This window comes from Cryptotermes secundus, unplaced genomic scaffold (genome assembly GCF_002891405.2).
Source record: "Cryptotermes secundus unplaced genomic scaffold, Csec_1.0 scaffold250, whole genome shotgun sequence".
Classification (NCBI taxonomy): Eukaryota; Metazoa; Arthropoda; class Insecta; order Blattodea; family Kalotermitidae; genus Cryptotermes; species Cryptotermes secundus.
Window position 1 is genome coordinate 859,204 of NW_019738873.1, and position 27,999 is coordinate 887,202.

Genomic DNA, 27,999 nt, shown 5'->3' on the forward strand with positions numbered 1-27,999 from the left:
GACCTAAGTTAACTCATCTGTTAACACTAATTCTGCCATCATCAACTTAAGCAAATTTTGCACATGACTCCATTTGATCTGAATAAAACTGTTACATTCCATGACCTATGGAGAGAGGTTCAATCCAATACATACCATCTCATCCTCTCTCTCTAAGATCCATTTTAATATTGTCCACCCACCTACACCTTGGTCTTCCCAGTGGCCTCTTTCCTTATGGCTTTCCCACCAATATCCTACATGGATTCTTCTTATCCCAATTAGTGCTACATGCCCTGCCCATCTCATCCTCCTTGGCATGATCATTCTAATTATACTTGGAGAAGAGTTCAAGTTAAGAAGCTCCTCGTTATGCAGTTTTCTCCAACCTCCCATCACTTCATCTCTCTTCTATCCAAATATTCTCAACACCCTGTTCTCAAACACCCTCAGTCTATGTTCCTCAATGTCAGAGACCAAGTTTCACACCCATACAGAACCAAAGGCGAAATTATAGTTTTGTATATTCTAATTTTTATGTTTTTAGACAGCAGTCTTAATTTCCTCCTGAATCAGGTTTTGATTTGTTGCAGATGTTCCCAAATAAGGAGATATGTCACACCATGCTTTATTCTGATGAGGTGCGGTTCACTTGAAGTGGTTACACAAACAGCCAAAATAACAGATATCAGAGTACAAAAATCAGTCATGCTTTTCACAAATTGCCACTGCACGATTTAGAAGTTGGGGTTTCGTGTGCAATGAGGATATATGGGCTCAGGTTATTACATGGCACAATAAATTCGGAACATTACATAAAACTGATCAGTCAGGTCTTCTTTGTTAAAGTAACTGAACAAGAAAGATCATATGGCCATTATACTGAAGATAATGCAATAGGACACACCGTGAACATTTCTACTGATACATCAACACAAGTCTTTATTGAAGAAGCTGTAAGTAGAGACTGTGGCCTCCATAACCAGATTTAAATCCCTGTGACTTTTATTTAATGTAAGTGAACAATCCTACGAGATGGGATAGTGCAGTCGCTACTGCGGCTGGCTAAAGGGGCTGGACGAATGAGGGGTTCAAGTCCCAGTAGGGTCAAGAATTTTCACTTCTCCACATCATCCAGACCAGGCCTGAGATCCACCCAACCTCCTATCCAATTGGTACCCCGGGTCTTTCCCCAGGGGTAAAGCAGCCGGGGCGTGAAGTTGACCACTCACCTCCAGCTAGTGCTGAGGTCAAGAAATTGTGGATCTATACAGCCACTCCCCCATGCGCCTTTATGGTGTAGTGCTTAATTAGTTAAGTATTGAGATAAATTCCCTTTTCTACAATCCTCACTCCTTTGGAGAAATGTCAAAAAACATTATGCACAAAATTTTCACTATTCCCATACAGTAGCTTTGACATTCTTACAAACATACTCTCAAGATGTGAGGCGTGCTTAAAAGTGATGATCATCATTTCAAGACTCTTCTACCGTGGTGTCACGTGTGAGAAAAGTTCTCTGTTGGCTGCAGGAATTAGTCTAAAAATAAACTGTACACCCTGTAGTACATTATTCACCTTGAAGTCTGGAGGTACAATGTTCAAGTACTAACCATGATGATGACCATTCCAAGTGGAAATTATCAGGACAAAATTACAACAAACACCAAACACAACTGCATTAATATATCTCACCCTTCTGGAGCGACTTTCTTCTTTCTGCCACGTTTCTTGGGTATGGCTTGCATAACAACAGTATGTCCTCTGGGTTGTGGCATAGGTGTTGGGTCATCATCCACAAAGCTGTATGGATCTTCCAGAGGCTCACATTTCACTCCCATATTACCAGCATTATGAAGATGATTTAATAACTTCTGTGTGTCTCCTTGAGGTCTGAGTTCTAGGTCCCCACTTGTTTCATACCCATCATCATGAGGTTCTTGCTTCATGGCACCCTCTGAAAACACTGACCTGCAAACATTAAACATCAGTGTAGCAGCCATCATATCCCTCCTTTCTCAGTCACTTCTGGGTCACAGATGATTAAATAACACTGTATTAACTAAAACTAGTCATGTTAAGTAGCAATGAATACAAAGTAGTGATGATTATGAACAGTGAATGAGAAAGAACAGGCCATGAAGGAGCCATATTTTTAAGGAACAGCCCAGAGTTCAATTGGAAAACAACCAAATACTTGTGGGATTTGAGATTCTCACAACAACTACAGACAGTATGGTTTACTGGGTTGTAATGCCATTCAGTTCAGATAAATACCGACATTTCTGAAGAACATATCACCTTCATCATCAGGGGCAAAGTGCAAGCCGAGCAAGAAATCAACAAGATGCAGGCTTGCTTCATGCTGGTCTCTTGCTGGACTTTCTTTGAACTACTCATACATAGCATCACAACCCAGAAGACTGTACTCTTCAATAAGCAATTCTTTCATTATAGCAAGCAATTTCACTGGCCACCTTATAAATATATACACACACAGACACACTGTGGCATTACGGCTTAACAGTGGAACAAAAAAATACATGACAACAGAGAAACCACGCAAAGGATGTCTTCTATGTGGTCCATGCTGAGGCTATATAAGGGGGATGAATGGTTAGTAGTCCAGAGTCACAGACAGCAAAATATGATCAGTCCAGTAGGGCTTGGAATGAAGAAAGACTGTGCTTGCGAAGGCCAGCAACAATTTACCAGATGAGACCAAACCAGTGCGTCATGAGGAGAGGGTAAAGTTTCATGACTCCAGTCATGAAACAGTAATGTAGGGACATGAGTCCCAGGAGACTCAGCACCAAGAATGACTGCTGGTGAGGACCAGCAACAATTTACCCAACTGACTGACCAACCACCATGTTGCAAGATACACAAACACTATTAAAACAAAAAACAATTTGGCCATGCATCCCAACAGGGCTCAAAACCAAGAACAGCTGTGCTAGTAAGGGTCAACAGCAATTTACTGGGCTGGGTTGACTGCATGAGTGAACAGCTACACAATACCCGAGTCACGAGACAGCAAAATATGGTCATGATTCCCGTGGGACTCAGAATTAAGAATGACTGTGCTAGCAAGAGCCAGCAGCACTTGCCACAAAGCTGCACAAAGGCAGGTACAAATGGTTTAACAAATATGGCACCTACTCAGAAAGACACGCCCTCCTCTCACCGAAAAAGAGACCCCATTTCCAAAAACATAATTAATTTTGGAATGAACAAAAATTTGGTAATGGGTCCCAATGGGACCCAGAACCAAGAAAGACTGTGCTGGTGAGAGCCATGGTCACTAGTCCCGCAGGACTCAGAACCCAGCATGACTGTGCTGGCTATAGCCAATGGCCAGCAACAATTTATCAGGCCAGACGAGACCACACCAGCAGTTCAGAGCTTTGAGCTGCATTGTTAGATGCCATTACCTAGCAATGACTAGTGAACACAAAGCAGACTGGGAAGACTTTAACACTTGTAGTAGCGATTTGCAGTGTGTGTATATTACTGAAAGTGTTAAAATTATTTGTAGTTACAAGTTACAAGCATTCAATAAATACAATTATCAATCCAAACCCTGTGTCTAGGCACTAACACATGACAATATATACACGTTTATGTGCGTCTATGTTTGTATGTTTACATAGATGTATTTTTTTCTTTAGTCATAGGAGTGAGAAAAGGTCGGGTCCATTCAAAATGTGGACTGAAATGGTCCTACTGTATCAACCCCTAATGTTACAGAAATATGGCACATTAGTGGAATAATAACTGGAAAATCCTATCCCAATGCCACTTTTCCCATCACATATTCCACATGGACTAATCTGAGACTGAACTTCAGCATCTGCAGTGCCAAACTGGCAGCTAAACTACTTGACTATGGCACAACCAATGTTATGTTACTACTGACTGAAGAAATGTTCTGTCTACAGCATGGAAGCATATCAGTGCTAGTGACACGGCATTCGATCATGTAACATGCAACTCTGTAGCACAGAACAAGGAAGACATCCAACAGAGTGCTCCTCATATGTGTTTCTCTTTAATATGCAACAATTCATATGCACAGCAGATGAGTGAGACTTGAGGTTTCCATGGCAGTGAGGATTAATAAAGTGGTCTGGGTTTTGGCCCACATGCATGCATGAGTGTGTGCGTGGGAATGCGTGTGTGGAGAGAAGTAATGCATGTCAACATCAATGGTTATTTGTACCTAAATAACATTCAAGCAGAAAAATCAATTACACAACCTGGGATAAATGTAACCTAATTCTGAATTTGTTGGACTGAAAACAGGACTGACAATACAGACTGGTGGTGAGAATCTGAGAGCTAACAAACAAAAACAGTGATGTACGTAACATATCTTCAACGTATCATTTTATGTCAAAATAGTTAATGCACAGCAGTATATGTAAGGTATTCTAAACACCTTCCTTAAGTAACTGACTGAAGAAATGCAGGACAGTGCACTACCCTTCTTCACATGTGTGGTCTGTAGACTGCTGGATGAATGAGCAATCAGTCTATAACTACAGTCACTGTAATCTTCAGATCCGAACACATGAAACTGTTAAATCGCATGTCTGGGGATGCGTCAAGCAAATTTCACAGGAAACAGTCCACACATTTAGGTGGCTTTACATAGCAAAATTAAAAAAGTTTCAGTAGAAACCATGAAAAATGAACTTCCAACATGTGTCAAAGTTAATGTTGCTATGAAATGTGAGAGAACCTCCATAGGTCAAATTTTGGTGGGGGGCACCAACTAACCCGACTAAGGTTTTCAGTTATTTTCTTCAGTCCCTCCAGGAAAACACCAGGATAGTACCTCATATTAGGTCACAAACCATTATCTTCCAAATCATTTCCAATTCATTATTCACAGTCCGCATTACTGTCAGCATCATTAAATAAACTACAAAAAAAAAAAAATATCACAACAAAAAACATATGAAGCATGTGATGTTATCTGGGAAATTTGGGTAAGTCTGATTTTAAATTTGTTTCATCTGGCCAGCTCAACCATTTGGATGGAGCTCTAAAATGACCACACTGTAAATTATTCCAAACTCTTGCCAATATGTACAGTAGCTCAACTGTTAAAGCATTACACCAGGTACTGCGGAAATTTTTTGGATGGGATTTGAATCCTAACCTTCCAGCTCTTTCTTTTAATTACATAAGCATACTTTAATTCTATTTATTAGTTCCTTCTTTAAAGTTTTAGCTACTATATATGGAGTCTCTTATCATTACATGCCATACTCACAGGATGGTTTCTGGACATCAAAATTAAAGTTTAAAAAAAGTCTGTAAGAATACATGCCCTGAGGACCATCCTTAAAAAGTTACAGCTATTCCAATTTCAATTTCCATGGTCATACCTTAAATATTTCTTCAGTTTATCAAGTTGTGTATAAGAAAAAACAAACAAAAGAGCTCTTAATATCCTCTTTATCCTAACTTCTTTGCAAGAAGTGCTTGAAAAGGCCTCCATGTTCACAGATACACAACTCAGCTCTGCATGAAAAGAATCTCACAAGCATTCAAGATTTTTATTTCACTGCAATTGTTGAATGTGATGCTAAAGTTCTCTCAGGCTTAGACCCTGGTTTTCGGATATTCCCAAAGAAAAAACTGAGAGGATTTTCAAGACAGTGGGCATGCAGGCAAGGAAATTTGAGTTCCACATCTGTGATCAATCCAGGACATTATCTACCCAGCCACTAATGTACTTCACAACTGTAATGTGACGGAGCACAGGCATGTTGAAACCATATGTGAAGACGTATACTAATGGATACAGCAATCCACTTAACAAGGTTGGAACAAAATTAAAGTAACTGCAGCCAATAAAATGTGACAGCCCAGAAGGCAGTCATCTAAAATTCAAGGCCACAGGCTGATGGCAAACTGTTGCTGCTGATGGTGATAATCGATCATGTAAGGATTTTCATCTGACCATACATGTTCATTGTAAATGTTGCAAGGCGTCTAGTACTGATGCCACACTATCCTGTGACCTCATCTGTACATTACACACAACACTCATAGTATAGACACACAACACAACAGGAAGAGCCACCCAGCATCATGGAATACACGAGTGAATAAATGGGGCTACACATCAAATATCAGAACCACAAAACAGAAGCACAGCAGTTTCCACAAACAATTTTTAAACACATAATGATCACCAATGTTGGTCAAAACATGTTGTGCAATGTACAGGAGCTTTTAAATATGCCTTCCAGCAGTGTGCAGTGGTCATACAGTGCCCAAATAATGACACCTCATCAGCTGTATGAATGCGCTCAGTCCAGTATACACAACCTCAGTTTTGATTTTGTGACAGAAAATGTACATAACGAAGAAGAGGGTCTGCTATTAAGTTATTTGCAGGAGTTGAAACTGAATGTGTAACTTGGCAGCTTCATGTATTTATGCTGGTAAAAAAATGCATACCTAACACAAAAGTTTACTCTGCTACTAACTATGCAGAGAAATCTGTGACTAGCATTCTAAAAGACATGTCTAAGTTGAAAGACCTCACAGAATTTTTTTACATGTATGTATGATAATTTCTGGTGGTTATGATGTGTACTATCTGTCAGTGAGGAATCAAATGACACAAAAATAAGTTTTCTCCATCCTTGTGGACTCTGTGCATCATACATATATCCAGCTATTCCAGATATTCTGCTGGTCACGGTAACTGAGCAGTCTAAGGCATCACTGTCTTCGCTCGCTCGGAAGCCGGGATCGTGGGTTCCAAACCCGCTCAGGGCATGGATGTTTAGTGTTTGTATGTGAGTGTACATGTGTGTGTGTGTGCACGTGCATTTTTCTGTTTGTGTACAGGTAGAGTCCTTGCGACAAGCTGATCACCCGCCCAAGGCGTCCTACCAAATGTCTAAGATCTAGTAAAACAAAGTGAAATGGAGTTTCATGGAGTTAGGCCAGGCCCAAATTGGGGCTGTACCGCCAAAGGAAAAAAAATCCAGATGTTCTGTAGCCTCCCCAATCAGCAATTCTTATAGCACTTGCTCCTAACACTGCAACCAAACTCGTATCAGACAGAAGTATGTAACTTCCACTAATCAAAATGAAAGAACTTTGTGCTTCTCATACTTAATGCCTTTTTATTGCCTTTTATATAAGCAACTTTCTTTATCTTACTATATAAATGGCAATATTCCTCAAGATATATACATGCTTAATTTACATTACTTAAATTAAAAAATGTAAATAATTTTAAAATAAACAGTTGCTTTAAGTTCCGTTATCAATGCAAGTGACGTGACTCATCGCAGTAAAATGCTTCACAAAACCTTACCCCACTGCAATCTGAACTTCATATTTGCAGATGTTTTAAATAAGAGTTCCATATGCACACAATATTTTTTAAAAATTAAAATTCTGCATTCTGAGAGATATAACGTCAAAGATCAAATCTGAGGACATTTAAAATTACAGCTGTGCTTAATATACTGGTGTATCAGATCACTCACAAGGGCATTTTATTAATTATGAAATTAGCACAAAATGGGCTGCTATGTACCAATTAGGGTAGATGTTACACAATTTTTTTTATGATAATTCATGCCCCAAAAATAAGTTTTTTGAAAATTTGGATGTCTACTCTAAAAATTACAGTGGCCATACAGCAGTAATGTGTGGCTTAAATAATTATTGCCATAGGCAAGTACAATTTCAGCAAAGAAAACCATGTAATTCTGATGGGATCCAGTTAGAAATGCCTCTTTTCTGTGTTGATTTGATGTGGAATGACCCATAACTCTCTCTAACCTCACAGGGAACAATATGATAAAAATCATATTCTTTTATAGAATTTATTTATGTGATAAAAACACATTTAATGTAACTGAGTAATGTCATTGTGCTTATGACCCGGTACAGGGAAACCAAGGTTCACTGTAATAACTAAAATACATCGCTCACTTGTAATGGAAGCAGAATACTCAATGCCACTAATACTAATGCCTGCCACTGGACATAATCATGAACATCCTCACAAACCTTTCCCCTACGATCCAGCTTGCTATTTCCAATGCGCTTCAGAAATGTTTCACAAATTTTTCAAAACATGGAATATCTGTGCACAACCCTAAAGAATTTGTATTCATACATTAAACTTGAAATATTTCCATATACAGTTACAATTTGTTATGAATTACACAAACTGAAAGCGGTGAGCTGGGGTAGCACAGTAGCAATATGTCATAACTTAAAATAATGATAACTACATCAATATTTTGGGAGCTACATACACCCAAATGCTCATGCCACTGTGCAAGGAATCCAAACAAAGAAAATCTACACAATTATGTTTAAATAAAGAGACAGCAGCCCCCAAACAAAATACTGAAAAAATGAATTAAACTTTAACTAGACTTTACTGAATCTTTACCGCTTTTAATACATTAAGTTAGGACATATCACATTCATATGTGATAGAAGTAGTGAGATACACCACACAGTGAAACAGTTTTTGGCAAAAGAACACCTGATGATGGCCATATATGGCTGAAAAGTTGTTAAAGTGAAGAGACGGGGAAAATAAGTTGCATTGTGAACAGAGGTACAGTTTGTGAAGATGCAACAGGATGCTTAAATACAATATAACTGAAAACATACTTCAGTAACAAACGTGAGCTGTGAAATAGATAACAAGCAATATTTCTGCATTGCAATGCCCATGTCAAAAATAAATGATTAACACTAATCCAAGACAGAAACCTAATGTTAAGTAATTTCATTAGGTATGAATCAGACAGCTCAGTACAATACACAGCATTCTCATAAAACTACATAAAGAACAAATTTGGATAATGAAGATGAGATTGTAATGGATCAATATTTTTGTACTCTTTGGGCTTCAAGATTAATAAAAAAATTACTGCACGTTATGTTTGGATCAATATCTTGGAGTCACTGAAAATAACTACACATAACCTTTACAGAATAAATTTTGGTTGAATGAAAAAAAAACTTTCAATTTCAACTTTGTTACATTGGCAATTGTTATACAACAATATGGATTAATTTCTTATTCTTATTTTGTCACAACTGTTTTATAGTTTTAACCCATACATAGCTTATAAACAGTACTCCACTGTTAAAAAAGCATGGTTCTTCATCAACTATGCTCATATACAGAATATACCTACATTACATACGTACATATGCGGGCTTAACCTTGTATCTCAAATGACTGACATCTCTCACAACGTAATGTAGGTGTTTTGAATACCTGCCATGTTTACTTATACACTTTGCGGGGCCGATAAACGAAAACATAATATTTTTTCACGAAAACAAGTGGATTTATGATCACTTCGTAAGTACTGTTTACACTACCTACTCACAATTTAAGGGCTTGTGATTCTGTTCCAGATGGGTCTTGAGCTTCCATACTAGCTCCCAGGAGCGTGGCTGTTTCTCTAAATAATGTAGCTACCTGCATTGAGAGATATGTCCGTATAATCTTTCTAAATTCAGTACTTCACTGCTTCAAAACAGCTTATTTCTGAAGAACATAACAACCCTGCTGCATAATGGCCGTCCATTTAAATATGGCTAACCAAACGAGCATCGAAACCTCACCCTTTCAAAATAGTGAGCTCTTCTGCGATTGGTTAGCCGTTTCGAAGCTCAAAAATCAATATGTGCTATATTCCGCTTTTGGACTATTGCCTTACAGGCTTTATAAATAATCATTGGCGAAATTGTTTACTGTATTTTCCTCCATACTTAATGCAAATAAGTTAAAAAACTGATACAAACTAACATCTACACAACGTACAACTACGGTTATATTCTTGTATTCAAGTAATGTGGCAACTTGATTTGCCTTGTAACAATGCGAAGAACTGCCCATGAGGATTACAGGTCCGTACGAACGTGAGAAGTTCAGCGCGGTAAGACTGTGTCTCTGAATAATATGGAACGCTCCTTATTACACATAGTGGCCCCTGGAACCTCACGATTAGTGCTGTTTCGTAGTATAAGCGTAAAAAGAATATACAATTGACTGCACAACACATTAAGAAGCGCCGTACAACACAACTTAAGGTCTAGCGACGTTGTGCTCTGTTAAGCAGAATACACTAGGTTCCCCGTGCACGCTCCCAACCCTCAATGTTGGCAACGGATTGCCTATAACATGGCTTCAAAAAGTCTCCGAAATTAACGGTTCGGTTATTTCAATTCAGTGTTCACAATGCATTTCTCTCCATAATGCAACAATTATTATAGTTTAAAAAACATATCCTTACTGGTTCCATCTGTCTCACAACCGAAGAAGTGGTGAACAGTGATGAATAATTCTGATAATTCCAAGGACGGAGTTGTAGGAATGATCCCCGTATCTTTTATGGACGATATGTGGAAGAATGTATTTTCCGTTCGACAAAGAACACCGCAAAAGAAATGATTGTAAGACATCTTCCTCTACTTCAAGTTTATAAGCCTATTAGACTGATCCGACCGAAGGAGAGCTAATGTTAAATATGACTCTGTACTGTCCGCCGACATACGGCTATCTTTAAAGCGGTTGAGCCACTCTTTAATTTGAGTGACCCTCATTGCATCATCATCGAAAGCCTGCTGAATTTTGCGGATTGTTTCCGCTTGGGCATCTTCAAGTTTCTGAGAAAACTTGTTGCAGTATCGCTGGTCCAAGCGTTCCGTCATCTTGAGCATCTTGAGGATCTTGAGAGAAACGAGAATGGGACGAACACGCGTTACACCACTTCGTTATCTGGCAGCAAAAATTCACGCATGCGTATGACAGTCCCTTCTACCACTACGCTCAGTTTCCTCACCCCTTTGGCCATTACTTAAGGTTCGGCCACACAGAGCGCTACGCTATGTACGCTACGTACGCTGTGTACACTCTGCGACGCACGTAACATAGGGAACATAGCGCACGTAGCGTACGGAAGTCTGTGTGGCCAGTCACATTGGCAATAAAGGGAGATATTTTTCTGTTCGTATAGCGAACATAGCGTACGTAGCGCTCTGTGTGGCCAAACCTTTACAGTGGCAAAAAATTAAGTCGGATACTTTTTGGACAGCGGTGTACGTGTACGAGTATATTGACGATATTTCAAATAGAAGGCTTTATTTCCTATGTGTACAGTAATTTTAAATGCGAAGGTAATTAAGTCTGTTTATCTGTAGTTTATCTAATTGAAATTGGAAGGTGCTATGGCATGGAAATGAATGTGGAGAAAACAAAAGTAATGAAAATTTCGAGACAACCAACCCCAGTCACAATAAAGATAGACCAAAAACAACTGGAGAATGTGAAATGTTTTAAATATTTGGGTAGCTTGTTAACAGATGATGGAAGGTGTACTTGTGAAATTAAATCCAGGATTGCCATGGCAAAAGCTGCATTTAGCAAGAAGAAGAATCTTTTTACCAGCAAATTGGACTTAAATTTGAGGAAGAAACTAGTGAAATGCTACATTTGGAGCATAGCTCTGTATGGGGCTGAAACATGGACACTTAGGGCAGTAGATCAGAAATATCTGGAAAGTTTCGAAATGTGGTGTTGGAGAAGGATGGAGAAGATCAGTTGGACCGATTATGTGAGAAATGAAGAAGTGTTAATTAGAGTCAGTGAGCAGAGGAATATTCTACACGAAATAAGAAAACGGAAGGCTAATTGGATTGGTCATGTTTTATGCAGAAACTGCCTTCTAAAAGAAGTTATCGAAGGAAAGATAGAGGGGCGGATAGAAGTGACAAGAAGACGAGGAAGAAGACATAAGAGGATGCTGGATGACCTTGGGGACAGAAGAGGATACTGTCATTTGAAGGAGAAAGCTCTAGATCGCATTAAGTGGAGGAATTGTTTTGGAAGAGACTGTGGACCTGTCGCCTGACAGATTACTGATGATGATGATGATGATGATGATGATGATGATGATGATGATGATGATGATGATCTGTAGTTACGACCTGTAAGTTGTCAAATCCAATATCCAATCTAAAACCAGGTCGTTAATGACCCCTACACGTGATAATATAAACATTCCTATGCATAACATTCATTAATATTTCCCAGCGTTGATTTTGGAGACGATGCAATTTTTCCTTTATACAGAACAACGATTGATTCTTTCCTCTAAATCAGTTAATTTGTGATATATCAAAAGATAACTTACGGGACTGAGGGGAGCGAGATGACTATACTGGGAAAGTTTCATGTTCTTTTTTGCAATGGCTCTTCCAGCGCATTCAGGGCCCAAGCTTCTTAATCACTTCCATGACCAATTTTCTTAGACGGCTGAAGTCCTTGGGCAAGTGATCAGCCCGTCGCAAGGCCGCTACCTAAACAGAGGACAAGACAAACACAGAATAAAATCATAGACACACCGAACATCCATACCTTATATGGGATTAGAACCCACGATCCCAGCGTCCGAGCGGGCGAGAAAGTTCATGCCTTAGGTAGGCCGCACACCGGCATACGTCAAGACATGTAACAGTCAAGACACGATGTCTGTGACATGGCGCAAAGAAAGAAGCACAGTTGAAACGAATGAGATTATGAAAATTGCCGCACAACGGTCTGAGTCATGATGCTGACGTCAGCTTTATGCTGACGAATCACGAATGAAGCAAGACTGCGTCTATTGTCTCATGTCTTCTTCACGCAGTTGGTGTGCGGCCGCCCTGAGACCGCGCGACTGCTGTGGCCGAAGGGAAGGTAATATTCATAGGGCCGAAATCTGACCCGGAAGAACATGAATGAGACAGTGATCGGGGTTATTAAGAAAGTGACCACATTTTCCCTGGCATTTTCTGGGACTAGCCATTCTGAATTCACTTTGCGGAGCCAGAGAAAGTAGTTTGTATTTAACGGTATATAATACCTTTGTCATGCGGAATGTTTTCTTTCAAACGCAAACCATTCACTTCCTTCTTTGACAGAAGACAGCGTAAATAATTGTATTCATCAAAAAGTTCGTCAGGATTGACAATTAAAACTTCACACTCTGAGAACAGCAGATCGATTACACCGTCAAAATTTTCCCTTATACTCACCATATCCTAAAGAAAGCAGCTGAACATCGATAGATTTTCATTGTTTTCATTCCATGCCCCCAAATAAGATAACGCAGTACCGAAAAAAATCTTTTGACGTTCTGAAATACCTTTGCATTGTTAATTCACAATCTTGTACGGTATCACATAGCAACTTCTTCACCATGTTCGGGATAAAAAGTTCGTCGAGTAGTGTTTGTAATTTTAACAACATAGTTTTCACAGCTAGTGCTGATTCGGATGCTCACTTGTCATCACCTTAAAAAATGTAATCGCTTCATGATAAATGCAATACTTGGGAATGAGCGAAGCTTAGCCACGGATCTGTCTTGCTGTTAAAAAAAACAGTTTCAATACTTTTGGGAAATGTGTTTCTGACAAAAGACTTCAATGAATAGTACATTGCATAACCGAGTATTTTCTTATACTCTTGCCCGACGAAATCACAGAATCTTTTAGGTGTTCTACAGGAACCGTGTATATGTGAAAATGCCCAAAGATTTTCGTAACAAGTACTTCGATATCTACAGGCATGGAATCAAAAGCTGCCTTAGTGCAGTTATAAATTATATGATCACTTCAGCCAAAATCAATAATGTTTCTGTTTAATTTGAACTTACTTAACATGTGTTCCTTATCCCTTCTGAGCAAACTCCCAAGTTTGTGTTGGTATTACAGGTTGATAACCCTACTGCCCTCGTCTCTAAATGACATATAATTAGCAATTGCTTTCATCACTTGTATAGATATTATATCTGTAGTTTCCCGTGATATTTCTACAGAAGTAAGAATTTTCTTCTTCGCCGAGTTTTACCAATCAAGTGCCTGAAAATAATATACTAAAATGGGAAACTGCTTCATGTGCTTACGGTCAGATACGTCGCAAGCAAAGTAACAAAGTTCACATATTTGGAATCATCTGTCATTTTCCCAAGAGCTTAAGCAGCATAAACGAAGGTAACCATTGATTCGCACTTGAAATCTTTGCAATCAATTAATCTCAACTGATCGGTTACACTGTAGCCCGTCGCTATACCGACTGAGGTATCCCAGTTACCTGCTCTTTTCAAATTTCATTAATTTATTTAACAAAACGGTAACAAAAGCAGTCGGGGACTGTCCCCGAAAATCTAGCACAAATGGTCACTTATCCAGGATGGAACATATTGAATTCGAGAAATGCTATAATTTAGTTTCTAATGCTCTTTCCTCCAGTCATCTTTCTGAAATGGTTATGATTACAGTGTACTCGTAGAAGATTCAATTTCAGGTATTGTATATGGATGTGAAATTTAGCCTTTCAGTCTAACGGAAAAGCATATTCGGAGCATGTTATATTTCAGGCTCTCACATCAGTGACTGAGAAAAATTTCACTAACGTTCCTGATGAACACACTGCCTCCATCTTCAGATTTGAAATGCAAGCCAAACAAGTAGCAAATGACCTTTGCTTGCCACCTGCTTCTTGCTGGATACTTTTCGAACTTGAGGTTGGCGGCAGTAAGTTCTTCCGAAATGTCGATGAACTACCAGATTATATGTCGTTACGACCCACATAGGTAGTACTCTTCATGAACTGATGATTGGAAACAACGTAGTACAAACGACACAGCACGCACGTGAACTACACTACTAACAATAAGAACATAAAACCAAGAGAAATAAACGACATCTCCCACCATCAGGAGGAAAACAACATGACCCAATGTCGGCTCAAGATATTTTAATATAATAACTAATTGTTTACATGGAAATTTTAATACAATTTTAAATATATTGGGAGGCTACTGTATGGAAAAGTGAACATCATATTGCGTGCAGTAAAACCCCAGTCAGGATAACCAGGAAATACACTAAAAGAAACTCATCATAAGTAAATCTAAACTTCAAGAAGCGCCATTGTGACTGCCTAAGATAAACATCAAAATCAACCGTGATTACAAAATTTATATAGAGGGCATTAGTCATATCTAAAGTGCATATTGTTAAAATATCTTATGTGAAATGTTTCCTTATCGTAGTGGTGCGCCTCTGAGGATGATTCTCTTGAATCGAAACATGTAAGGCGAATGAGGACTGAAGTGTTGTAAACTCGTATGTCACACTGGACTGAACTTTTCATTATCTACTCTGTAGAATTTAGAGATGGGTGCCTCTCGGATGATGTGATTTCACTGTTTGCAAGTATAATATTCACACAATTACTTTTTTTTTTAACTAAGTCCCCGCCATATTTCCCACTTTTATTAACCAGGAACCGCTTCCTAATGGGACGATTTATCTTTCCAACTGTTACATTCCAAAGATCACAATGTTCCGAGCGGTTTCGAGCGTTCCGAACGTCGTTTAATGTCCGTAACTGAAAGTACTCGTCAATGTTTTCAAAATGGCGACGTAGGGTTGTATATGTACGTTTTGATGGCGACTGTTTAGAAACAGAATGTGTTGTTTTTGGGGTTTCTCAGCGTGAGAGAACCTCAAACTTTGAATCTCGCAAGATGAAATTCGTATCTGATTCGTTTAGACGGTAACTGGGATGTGTGAGGAAGTTACGGTGGCGGAACTTGTACAAATGGGGAATGCCTAGTGCAACTGTAGGAAACCAATTTTCATCTGATATGCCGTTATCACGCACACGTTCCTTGCTGGCCAACATTAATGGGGCACCATCGAACACCCCGAGTGAGACATACCTGTCTCACATTAAGGAAAATAGTAACCATCTGCCACCACTGAAGACTGGCCAGGAACTGCTTGCCCTCCAAGTCTCAACTTTACAAATACCAAATCAGCCTAGTACTGTGAATCAGTCTCTGCCTTTAGTCAATTCTGTTGCTTCTGATGGAACGAACAGTCCAGTTCAAAATAAAAATGGTTCAACAAAACCAAAGACCATGGTTGCTACTCCTGACCAAGTAATGAAATTGTATATGAACAAGCTCACTCCTTATGAACAACATGAAATTTTCAGCTACCCTCAAATTTATTTTATTGGTGCCAATGCGAAAAAGAGGCCTGGAATAATAGGGACTCCAAACAACTGTGGTTATGACAATGAACAAGGCTCGTATGTTCATATACCGCACGATCACGTAGCATACAGATATGAAGTTTTAAAAGTGATTGGAAAAGGGAGTTTTGGACAGGTAGTAAAGGCATATGATCACAAAAACCATGAACATGTAGCTCTGAAAATGGTGCGGAATGAGAAGAGGTTTCACAGACAGGCACAGGAAGAAATTCGAATTTTAGAACATCTACGAAAACAAGATAAGGATAATACAATGAACATCATTCATATGTATGATAGTTTCACATTCCGAAATCATATGTGCATAACTTTTGAATTGCTATCAATAAACCTGTATGAACTAATTAAGAAGAACAAATTTCAAGGTTTTAGTCTCCAATTAGTGCGAAAATTTTCCCACTCACTCTTGCAATGCTTGGATGCCCTGTACAAGAATAAAATTATTCACTGTGACATGAAACCCGAGAATGTCTTGCTCAAGCAACAGGGCAGGAGTGGCATAAAGGTATGTATTGTTTCATAGAGAAGTTGTGTAATGAAAGTAGTAGTTTTAATTTTCATAAGTGCAATATTATTGAATGTTTGAATACTAACAGATGGACAGTGAAACACAATGCAACATTGGCTTGGGTAGGATGGTAATATTTTTGCTGCTCATATAAGGATGAAGACTTATCGCAGACAAGCAGAATAAAATAGTAGATACATACAAGAATGAATATAAAGATTGTTAAAATGTCATTAAGAGAGACAGTTTCATTCAAGTTGGATGTGGGGGTTTCTTCTGTATTGGACTATTTGTACAAGGAATTAATTTATGAGAGATATGACTTACATATATTCATCTGAAATTGAAGTGTCAGGGACATGGAATTTTGTAGTGATATGCTTCTTACATTGATGATGGCAGAATATGAGGTATGTTCTTTAAGAGAAGTACCATATATTACCTACAGTAACATTTTTATATCTGAACAGATTTTACCATTTTATAGTAGTATAAGCAATGGAAAATTTAGAGTTTACAAAGGACTACATATGGCTGTGTTATACGCTTACACAGGAGTATCAGTTAATTTCAGAAAGACTAGTATACTCGAGGTATTTAGGTGACTTAGAGAAAGTTGTGTGTTAATTTTGCCTTGTAAGGATGCAAGCATTCAGCCCAAGAAGAAAGTAACATTCAATTAAAGAGTTACATCTTCCAGAATATAAATCTGTGTAGTCCAGTGAAAGTAAACCAATGTTTTAAAGAATGTATGGCCTCCATCTTTAGAATTGAAGAGCATGCCAAGCAAGAAACCAGCATGAAGCAGGCAGAAAACACCGGATGACTTTCAGCAGACTACACAGAGTTATATCCCAGAAGGCAGAACTCTAAATAAACGTAGGATGATGGATAGTGTCCAAAAAGTCAGTCATTGTACAGAAATGAATCTTTAGGTTCCACAAAAGACATGGAATTTCTTCACCAGTTGAGTGAACATTAAGTTCTCAGGGAGGATTGATGCATGGAACAGTTATAGGTGTGGCAACTTGATGAATGTAACAGAAAATGGATTAAATTTACAACTTCAAAATTGTTCCTTATTGGATGATATGCTCACTGTTGCACATTTCAAGCAAGACTGATGGTATGTTTGGAAGGGAAGAATTAAATTAAAAAGTTGGGATCAAAGAAACCATAGCCTCAGTGTGGAAAAGAAATAACAAGCTAAAAAGTACGTACATTTACTTTAAGAGTGATAGCATAAGAATAAAATCTGCAATTTATTCTGAAATAATATGCTAATTTATGGAATTGTAATTCCTATATAAGTTCCATTAGATTTTCTAGTTATATGAGATTGGGGAATTTAAATTTGTGTAATTGATAATGTTGGAGTATAATTTAGACATTAACATTATTAATGTTTCTAGTGTTCTTCCTTCCAAACTCAACCCAGTTGCAATTATCTGTCTGTCCACTGATTCCTTCATTAAATTAAGTAGCTTAGACCATACCGCTACATCATAGTGGCAACACCAATATAGTGAGCAGCGTGCATGTATTCCACTCACATACTGGAGGAAATCACTGTTTTGATATTATTGACTTGGGATCACTGAAATTGAACATAAAAAAAAGTAAGATATGAACATACAAGAATATACCATGACACAACGACATTCTGTACTACTGTAGCTACTAAGCTCCTCCTAAGCTACAAGTAGCTTAGACCGTAACGCTACATCATAGCGACAACACCAATATAGTGAGCAGCTTGCATGTATTCCACTCCCAAGAATAGAACAACTTAATGCACATCACGTCACTGAATTATGAGCTTAAGTTCAAGACAGTATTAAGGTCGTGCTATGACCTACCCCACAGGAGAAGATTCCGTTATGCGGGCGCCCTATGGTATAGTCCCTTCCGCTAGCAAATATGAGTAAACACGTAGCCGTCGCAGAGTCCTACAATTAATACACAATTTTTAATTTTTTTTTTTATAGTCTTAATCTTCAGCATCTGGTTCTTTAATTTCTCATGTTTTTAACTTTAACTCTTTAGGTTATAATTTTCATTGTATTATTTAAGTACATTCAGTTAAAATTTTGACCAAGACTTATTTTATGTATATTTATGTATTTGAATCAAGTCTAAAAACACAATAAGGATCCTTAATTAGTGAACTGAATGATAACTGGATGCAGTTCAGAAGCTTAAAGCCAAACACTCTATGCCTGATATAGGGGCCAAAACATGTCACATCCATAAAAAGCTTTAATAAATAAAATGTTGATACAGTATTGTCTTCTTTGTTTTCAAATACAGAGTGTTGTTGTGTAGATGGTATATTCTTGTATTCTTTGTATCTTAAGTCAAATTCCATTTAATTCTGAGAAGCATGGCACTTGGAATGGAAAATATGTGCAGTGTGGGTAACCTGCTCCCTGAACAATGGACCAACTCACAACATGTTAACACTTCACTCTGCTCCTATGAACCAAAAACACAGAAACAAATTTCTGTATTGTAATGTCATGTTGAATGAAGGATTGGTATTGTATAGAGCAAGCAGTAAGAAATACTATATAGAGGAACTTTCTTGCTTCAGAATCATATTGAATTTCAACAGTGTTCCTGTCATATTGCAGCAAGTTTCTATACTAACTTCAGATCCATCAGCCTGTAACTTAATGATAGTGATAAGAAACTGACATACAATTTTGATGTTACATCTGATGTAACAATTTTGATACAAGGAGACCTTACATAGTCTTCAAAAGCTACCATGCTACATTCAACACAATACTTATAATACATAACATTAGCTAAGGAACAAACTTCCAACAAGCTTCACTTTAAATACATTCATGGCTTATTTATATGAAGTCAGCACTGCCTGGTGCTGCATGTACTTTTAAAACAGACACTACAACTGGCTGATTCACTTGTACATTATTTTTTTTAGTTTACTATTTTTTTTTGTGAACTACCTAAATGGATTTTGTGTCAAGATTTGAATCATCCAGTGACATATTTTCAGTGCAACAACAACTGATCTTACGTAATCAAGTTATCATTTTTGTTTTTATTCTCACTAACTTATATTTCTTAAGAATAATGCAGCTATTGTTGTAGCATATGCCTGAAGTCTGGCAAGTGCATGTCATATGTGGTAACATTGTAAAAAATATTATGGGACTGAAAAAATATAAAGCAAACTTCATTGGATATCTGAAGAAGACACGACAATTCCCAACAAAGTTTTGCCCTTTAATCACATATTCATGAAGCACATGATTCTCATACAGAATTAAACACAGTCCAACTGCTGATTTGTTCAAAGACTGGATTTCTATTTAACTTCATTAATATATTTTCACATAAGTGATTTGATTTTTTTTCGTTACAGCATTCCACTATTCTTCACAAAGAAGAAGTGCAGTTTGTCAAAATTTCAGCCCATTAAATAACTGTATACAAGTATTGTAAATAAAATGCACAGCAAACACTCAGATATTAGCAGTACAGATAAAAATATAAGACAGTGTAATCATTGTCCTCACTTTGAAACTCAACCTCACATTCTGTGTATGAGATGTAAACATCACTGAGGTTCACATCACTGTTATTAGTTGGTTATGGAATTATAAACAGCTCTCAACTAACACTTACATTGATGTTCCAGGTAATTGATTTTGGGTCCAGTTGTTATGAACATCAGCGTGTTTACACTTACATCCAGTCCCGGTTTTACCGTGCTCCAGAAGTCATACTGGGAGCACATTACGGTATGCCCATTGATATGTGGAGTTTAGGATGTATTTTGGCGGAACTACTTACGGGTTTCCCACTACTGCCAGGTGAAGATGAAGGGGACCAGCTAGCCTGCATCATAGAGTTGCTGGGTATGCCACCTCAGAAACTTTTGGAAGTATCGAAGCGTTCAAAGAACTTCATTAGTTCCAAAGGATATCCACGATATTGCACTGCTACAACTCTTCCCGATGGGACAACAGTGTTGGGTGGAGGACTTTCTCGAAGAGGCAAAACCCGGGGTCCTCCAGGTTCCAAAGAGCTTAAACGGGCTCTTAAAGGCTGTGATGACCCTCTGTTTTTGGACTTTATCCGAAGGTGTTTAGAATGGGATCCAGATGCAAGGATGACACCTGCTGCTGCCCTACGGCATGCTTGGCTAAGGAGACGACTCCCAAGGCCCCCTGCAGACAAAAATGACACTCAGTCTTCTGGTCTTCGAACATCATCATCATCATCCAGAAATTCAAGCAAAACTACCACCATTGGAAGTGGTGGTTTAAGCACCAATAAACTTAGAGTTCAGCTTTCTGATGATAGAGCAAGCACCGTTCATTCACGTCACTCTCATCACTCAACAAAATTACCTCAGATCCCCACCAACACATAACCACTTGCTCTGCTTCCAAATGTGTTTAATCATGCCATGTTGTAAAGTGTTTTGAAGGGTGAAAGGTTTGGTTGAATTTGATCAGAGGTGGCCAGACTGTTGCTTCCAGAAAATTTATACATAGATAAAATTTGGTGATTACATTACTGTCTCACTTTTGCACAATTTAAAATATAACAGTGTTTTTTCATCCAAAATTTGTATTTATACAATTTCATGGCAATGAATTTTGCCCATTATATTGACTGAAAATTTTTTGTTTGTGTAAATAAGTATATACATGTAATTTTTGAGTGAATGGGTTTATGTTAACCATTGTTAAAATCATTAACGATAGACATCTAAGAGTCACATGTTATCCAGTACACTGTTCAGAGGTTGTGAACTGTTGAGCAGCTGATGGAATGAAACTGTGATAACAAAAAATTGTGGAAAGTTGTTGTATATGAATATACATCATCCCATGGAAGTTAACATTCTCACATCACAGTAATCTTCATATAGTACCCTGCTAGTAATCAAGCCCATTTCAGGAACCAAGTCATTAGTACTGCCACTTGCCAATTGTCATGGTCACAAGGGTTGACATAGAGACCTTTACCTTTTTTAATTTTGTGATAATTTTTACTGATTACATTTCCCACTCATCTGGTTGCTGTCATCAAGATGACAGAGCCCATTTGGAATAAATGCATATACATCTCACTGTGTATTAAAATGTTACATGACATTTCACTTGCATGACATTGATGGTGCAGCTGGAGCATGCACTGTCCAGAAGAATGTCCTATCATTTCCTAATGACCCAATTTATGTACAAAGACAGTACACGCTAGTTTCTTATCTAATATACAAAATAAATGAGATCTTAGAAGGCATTTCACCAGGCAGCATTATATCTTTCATTCCATTTTGATTAGTTAACTCCAAAAAAAGACATTTAAATCTCATTCTGCGGTGTTTCAGTGCTCCATATCCAAGCAGTCTTCCTTCATCTAGGAGACCACCAGAATGACATCTCAGGATTGGCCTTGTCTCATTAACCACCAACCTGTTTCACCATTCTTGTTTATACTGTGGTCCATTCCCAGGCCTGTAAACCTCGTATCAGGTTGGGTGTGGAATTTCAAGGGGGAAACAACAAACAAAATATTTTCTTTTGATAAACCTTTCGGAAGGGATGAAGGAAGTAGTGTTCATCCGTCTTACATCTCTTAAAGCTTTACGTGAAGAATTCTGCCTTCTTGCATACTTTATTATATACCCAATTATATCCAGTCCAAAACCCTGCCAGTAGTGCCACTTTTCACCTGGCAGCATTGTGTTTCAAAATTTCTCCTTCCATATCTTTAATGTTCTCTTTTTATAACACTATTATATCCTTGAAGTCAGCAGTTTTCTTCCTTAGTGAACAGAAGAGTGGGCTTTCAGTAAAACACAATATTGTTATGTAATTTTAATGTGCTCTTTGGACTGCAGAAAGTGTGGGTGGATGTATGTTTACATATTGACACATCTTGGACAAAAGAAGTGGGCATCTCTGTTTCCTATATTACACTTAATTGCTGTGTGGAATATGTACTGTACATATTCTTACAGAAGGAACATAAACCATCCGTTTGACATGAAAACAGCTTATAGGTCATTTCTGATGTTATATTCCATAAAGTCTGGAATGGGGGGGGGGAATGGTAAATTTTGTTTATTTAATTTTTATTTAGTGATGCTGTTGATAACTTAGGCTATACTGCATTGAATGGTAGGATAATTAGTGACTGGTGGATTGAAATGGATCCAAAAAGAAATAGTTGTGCCTAAATTGTGTACCGTTCCAGCATTTGTTTTGAAAGGGCTGAACAAAACTATGCAGAACCTCTGTTAGATAGTTGTCTCAGCTGATATTCAAACCAGGCACTTTCCAAATATGTCTGAAGGATTACCATCTGAGCCACCTTGCTTGGTGATTTAGTAATATTAATAACAGGAGTCAATTAACATTTGGAGCTGGTATGTGTACAGAGTTTGCCTGGTATAGGAAGACCCTGACCTGTACATGATGCTAAGACTTGAGTTGCCAGTTGGTTGTGGTAGATGTAAGGAACAACAGCAGTGGGCTTGCAGACATACTGAAATTGTACTAAGGGTGTCACTATGAATCAGATTAATGCCATTTGACCCTTTGTTGCTTCTGTTTTATAAATTTCTATTTCAAATGACCTACTTTTGGCTGCACAAAATTTTGAGAATGGTACAGACCTAATACTTGAGTATGAATACCAGTTTATAAAAATCAGTTGAACACTAATGCATACAATAAGGAGAAGAGCCATACTGTCAGCAGCCTTATGTATTGTAGCATTGTTCAGAGTTACACCAGCGACAGAGATGTGCAGTATTCATGCACAAAGCTCTCATGTGGGCCATGGTTGTGGACTGAATGTATGCTGTAACACATTGCGGACTGGCATGCTCCTTTCTTTATGTCCCACAATTCTCGAATTTTCGTAAGGATGTAAATGCTCCGTCTTTTGAGGCACTCTTTACATAGCCTAAAACTGGGAAAACTGCATACAGACTTCATGAAATAAACTTCTGAGTAGTGGGAGAACATAAAATTTACAAGTACATCTTTTTTCATAATGCTTTCTATGTGAAGCATAAACCCTACACTGTGTTTCATGAAACACCTCTCCAGACACAAGTACTTCTGTTTTTGTTTGTTTGTTTGTAGTCTTGAGAATCTGCCTGGAGAGTTCTGTTTAGGATACTTTTGGTGGTGGTTATTTCTCTGTAAGCTCAGACTCATCAGGCCCAAATTCATTTCTACCCTTCTAAAAATTCACACCTTCCTGACCTCATGCAGAAATGTATGGTTTTACTGTTTTATTCATGTTTAAATTTTTCACAAAATGCGTTAAACATTGCATAGCTCAGATGACTAGAGGACTGGTTTTTCAGACTATTTGGCAGTTGCCCTGAGACCTGAGTAGTACTTCCTGATCTGGCATGTCTGTACCTTAAATTGTCTTCTTATGACCTGTTCAGTTAGAGTTATCAACACTGAAATATTCTTCATTCCAATGGTTGTAACATTGGACCACCTCAATATTTTAGGTGTTACTTTCCATTGTTCTGCATTTTGAGTGTGATTACAATTAGACACTTGTATTATTGTCACCAGTTATTGGACTCCCAGGATTGTCGATGTGTACATTCAAACCTTTTTCCAAGGAAAGGTTCATCACTTGGTCATTCATAAACTGCACCATGTATTACCTTTTTTCATCAACAGAATGAACAGTAGGTGCTGATTAGAACTTTCTTCTATCCCTAAACTCAATGTGGCCTTGTCGCTGACCAGTTATTCAGTGTCACTTGTTTCATTTTCATCAAAAACATATCAACATACAACTTGGACAAAATATCTTTATGTTGAGAAACTTTCCTCTGCTGGTTAATGTTTGATAATGATGAATGCTTCAGATGAAGTTAAAGGAAGAGCTGAAAGTGTGGTAGTTTGTTTTGGACCCTAATTGTATGTAGGGTATGCGATAAAAAGGGGTCTGTGTTTGTTACTGAGAGACATACACCCATTGCCTCAAACTGCTAATAACCTTGGGATGATGAGCAAGCCAAATCAGTATCCATGTACTTCAGGATGACAGATGTTAAGGAAACATAAAATTACATGACATACAAGGAAAGCAAAGTAAGGAATATTATTTGTGGCTTTTTGTGTACTATCCACCTGAGAGTTATGAAAGTCTGGCTGCGCTGTCGAGTAGGTGTTTTCGTATATTATGTGAGCTCATCTTTCTTTCTTATAATTTTTGAGTACTGTTTATACTTTGAATTTTGGTTGTATCTTGATCTTTTCCTTTCTGTTAAAATAATATAATGAATTAAAAATTGTAATAATTTGTGACAGTGGTGTAGTAATGAGTGATAAATTTTCTGGTCATGATCCATCACCCTAATTCTTACTTGAAACAGTGTTTTGGAAACTGGACTCTGTATCCATTCTCAGATGAAATATCTACCCTTTGTTCCACAGGATAAGTTCATGCAGTTATTATGCAGGTGTTGTCATCCAGTTAGGTAAAGCTGTCCCTGTGCTTGAGGAATTAAGCACTACGCCATGAAGGTGTATGGGGAAGTGGATGTATAGATCCACATTTTCTTGACCTGGGCACTAGGTAGAGGTGAGTGGTCAGATTCATGCCCGGCTGTTTTACCCCTGGGAAAGAGCCACTGCTACCCATTGAATAGGTTTTTGGGTGGACCCCAAAGCCAGTCTGGATGACTTGGAGAAGAGAAAATTTTTTACCCTACTGGGACTCAAACTCCAATTCTTCTGCAGTCCAGCACGTAGCCAGTCGCTATACCGACTACACTAGTTAGTTATTAGAGAGGATGGGTTTCCCCATGCACTTAGACCTGTATTGGTCCATTGTGCTTCCCTCTATGATTTCTACCAGTCTCTATATCCTACCAGTACTGGTGCTTACCATCAGTCCCGCCCAGCCAGCGAGACCGGCTCTATTAGCTGAGAGGTATCTATAATGCTTCCCCCATCTACCAGAGGTATTAGAGACTGCTGTTGGGCGGGAAATGTCCATAATTTTGGCTCAGTGACCTCCTTTGGAGATATGAGGTTCTTTTACATGCCGTAAAGCTACGAGACGGGACCCACGGCTTAAAGTCCCTCCCGGAGGACTTGTTCCCTGAATTTTTCTGCCCTTAAAAATTCGACGACCTCCGCCGGCTATTTGAACCCGCGTACTACGAGTCATGAGGTGGGAACATTACCTCTAGACTACGGAGGCCGCTTTACTGACTATACTACCCCACCTCCTTAAGTTATTTTCAATATTTGTTTAACTGTTGTAAAGTTTATATCGGTATGTAAGAAATTTTACTTACTTGAATTCTAATCCTCTGCACTTATTGTGCTTTTTTATGTTTTATTATTTTCTTGTCAAAGCTTTTAAAGGTCAATTGAATATGTCTAGAAAATGAATTTATGTATACAATATACAGTTTTCCTTTTTCTGAATTTGATTTGTTGGTTTCAGCTTCAAGTTTGTGTTGGACTGTAGTTTTTTTAGATTCCAGTTGGAATATTCTGCACAGCCATAGATGCATGATTTCACTTACGCAGTTGATGTGTATTTTTATGGTTTCAGACTTGCTTGCTTTATATATAATGCTCTGCATTGTTGCTTGTGTCCAGAAATAATAACTAGTTCTGTCAGTTGGGCCTAACAAGGTAGGTATTTTTACCTTGTAGGCAGAGTCAAGTCTCTGCAACATCTCAAGCAAAAATTAAGATGATGGATAATAGCATGAAAATTGATCATTGTAAAAAATGTTATGCAAAGATAAATTTTATGTTCTTATTGTAAGGTAGATAAGGAGTTAAATTTTTGATATTATAAAAGGTAGACTCCACTATTATGAAATATTACATAACCTGTTACTAGATGGTACTTTCTCTCCCCACCCCTCACAGTGGAAAATTTGAAACATATGAGATATTTCCACAGTATTAAGTCTACAGTCTTCTGGAATGTGTTTTTGAGTAGTTCGGTAATTGTTTACCTGCCTGCCAAACTATATGACATCACATCCCAGCATGAAATTTCAGTCACACATGATGAATATTTAAAATTTTACATAAGATGTTTTAACTTCTGACTGATGACCATACAAAGATATGTTTATCAAGAAGTTTGGCCACCTCTGCATTTGATGTCTGTCATAGCTATTATTTCATGTGCAAACTGTCACATGGTAGTCATCCACAAGGACCTCAGATTCACAGATCATAAAGTGAAGATATAATGTTAAATAAACAAACTGCAGAATTGTGCTCAAAACAAATACTACCAAGAATAACGGCAATGTGAAAAAATTGATATTTATTCAGAGAAGTTCTAATGTCCTACATGAAATTAACAACTACCACAATATGCCCACTTTTACACCACTCTTTTGGATTATGAACTTAGATTTTTAAGGTTACAAATCAATATGATAATCATATACTGATAGTATGGTCCGTTGACAGTGTTTCTATTTTAAACAGGCCTCTGTTGATCTGCAGTGACTTTGTTATTGCTTTTGTCAGGCACACATAATGCAAACTGTAAAATAATCTCTGGCCATACTACATTTCCATATCAAAAAATTGTAAAAAGTTCAGTTTCTTTTATGGATCTCCACATCCAGAATTCAGCCGTGCAAGTGATTTCTGTTTATACTTGACAGAATTACTTGTCACAGGCAAGGACTGTCTATTGTCCTTAAAGAACTGAAGATATTTGACAGAGGTACCAGCTAACCATTTCTGCACCATAATAGTAATAAGTTTACCATAAAATTTCTGGAACATTGTAAGGAACCAGTTTAAAAACTGAAAATATTAATATTCTGTTTTAAGTGAATGAGCAACTTACATTGTACCCCAATGCAGTGGAATTTCATTAATACAACTTGCAAGGTGCAAAAATAAATATCATATCAATATAAATTTCTAATCAAAGCAGAATTACCGATATACTGTATGACTGAATCACAATGTATGTTTTATTGGCATTCTGATTGATGGTACAGTAAGCTCAAGTACTAAACATAATTATATGGAGATTATGCTGGAATTGTTTTAAATATATGATGATAAATCATGTTGCGCATGATTCAAGCAAATTATTGTATTAAATGTCATGTAAGTTTTTCTTGAAGTTACAAAATAATTTATAGTTTTTTTTCGCACTGCCATCAGTGTACTGGACACTGACATCTCTTATACTGTATAATTACTGAAAACCGTTGTGATTAACAGATTTTTACCTGGTTATCACATATGTTTATTGGCATGTCTGTTAATTTGTAACTGTCTACAATGAAAAGAAGCCTGCTGTTCAAGGATGTGCGCTTGACAGATCATCATTAAAATAAAATGAAATTAACGTGACTGTA

The 27,999-nt window shown here is 37.8% G+C and overlaps 2 protein-coding genes across 3 annotated transcripts in view; one reads left to right on the plus strand and one right to left on the minus strand.

Annotated features, from left to right (window-relative positions):
• LOC111871104 overlaps nucleotides 1-9,594 on the minus strand; it is a 49,806-nt gene extending 40,212 nt beyond the window's left edge. For both annotated transcript variants that reach the window (XR_004513737.1, XM_023863909.2), the window contains exons 1-2: nucleotides 9,381-9,594; nucleotides 1,675-1,950 (exon numbers count right to left, since the gene is read on the minus strand). Coding sequence is in view for 1 of the 2 variants with exons in the window: in XM_023863909.2 (XP_023719677.1) it covers nucleotides 1,675-1,950; nucleotides 9,381-9,478 (374 nt within the window). In the remaining variant the exon portion in view is untranslated. The remainder of the gene's footprint in view (nucleotides 1-1,674; nucleotides 1,951-9,380) is intronic.
• A 5,870-nt stretch (nucleotides 9,595-15,464) lies between these two features.
• On the plus strand, nucleotides 15,465-25,127 carry LOC111871125 (dual specificity tyrosine-phosphorylation-regulated kinase 2). Its single transcript, XM_023863975.2, has 2 exons — nucleotides 15,465-16,607; nucleotides 20,281-25,127. The coding sequence occupies exons 1-2, from the start codon at nucleotides 15,651-15,653 to the stop codon at nucleotides 21,016-21,018; spliced, it is 1,695 nt and encodes a 564-aa protein (XP_023719743.1). The 5' UTR covers nucleotides 15,465-15,650; the 3' UTR covers nucleotides 21,019-25,127.
• Nucleotides 25,128-27,999: the final 2,872 nt, after the last annotated feature.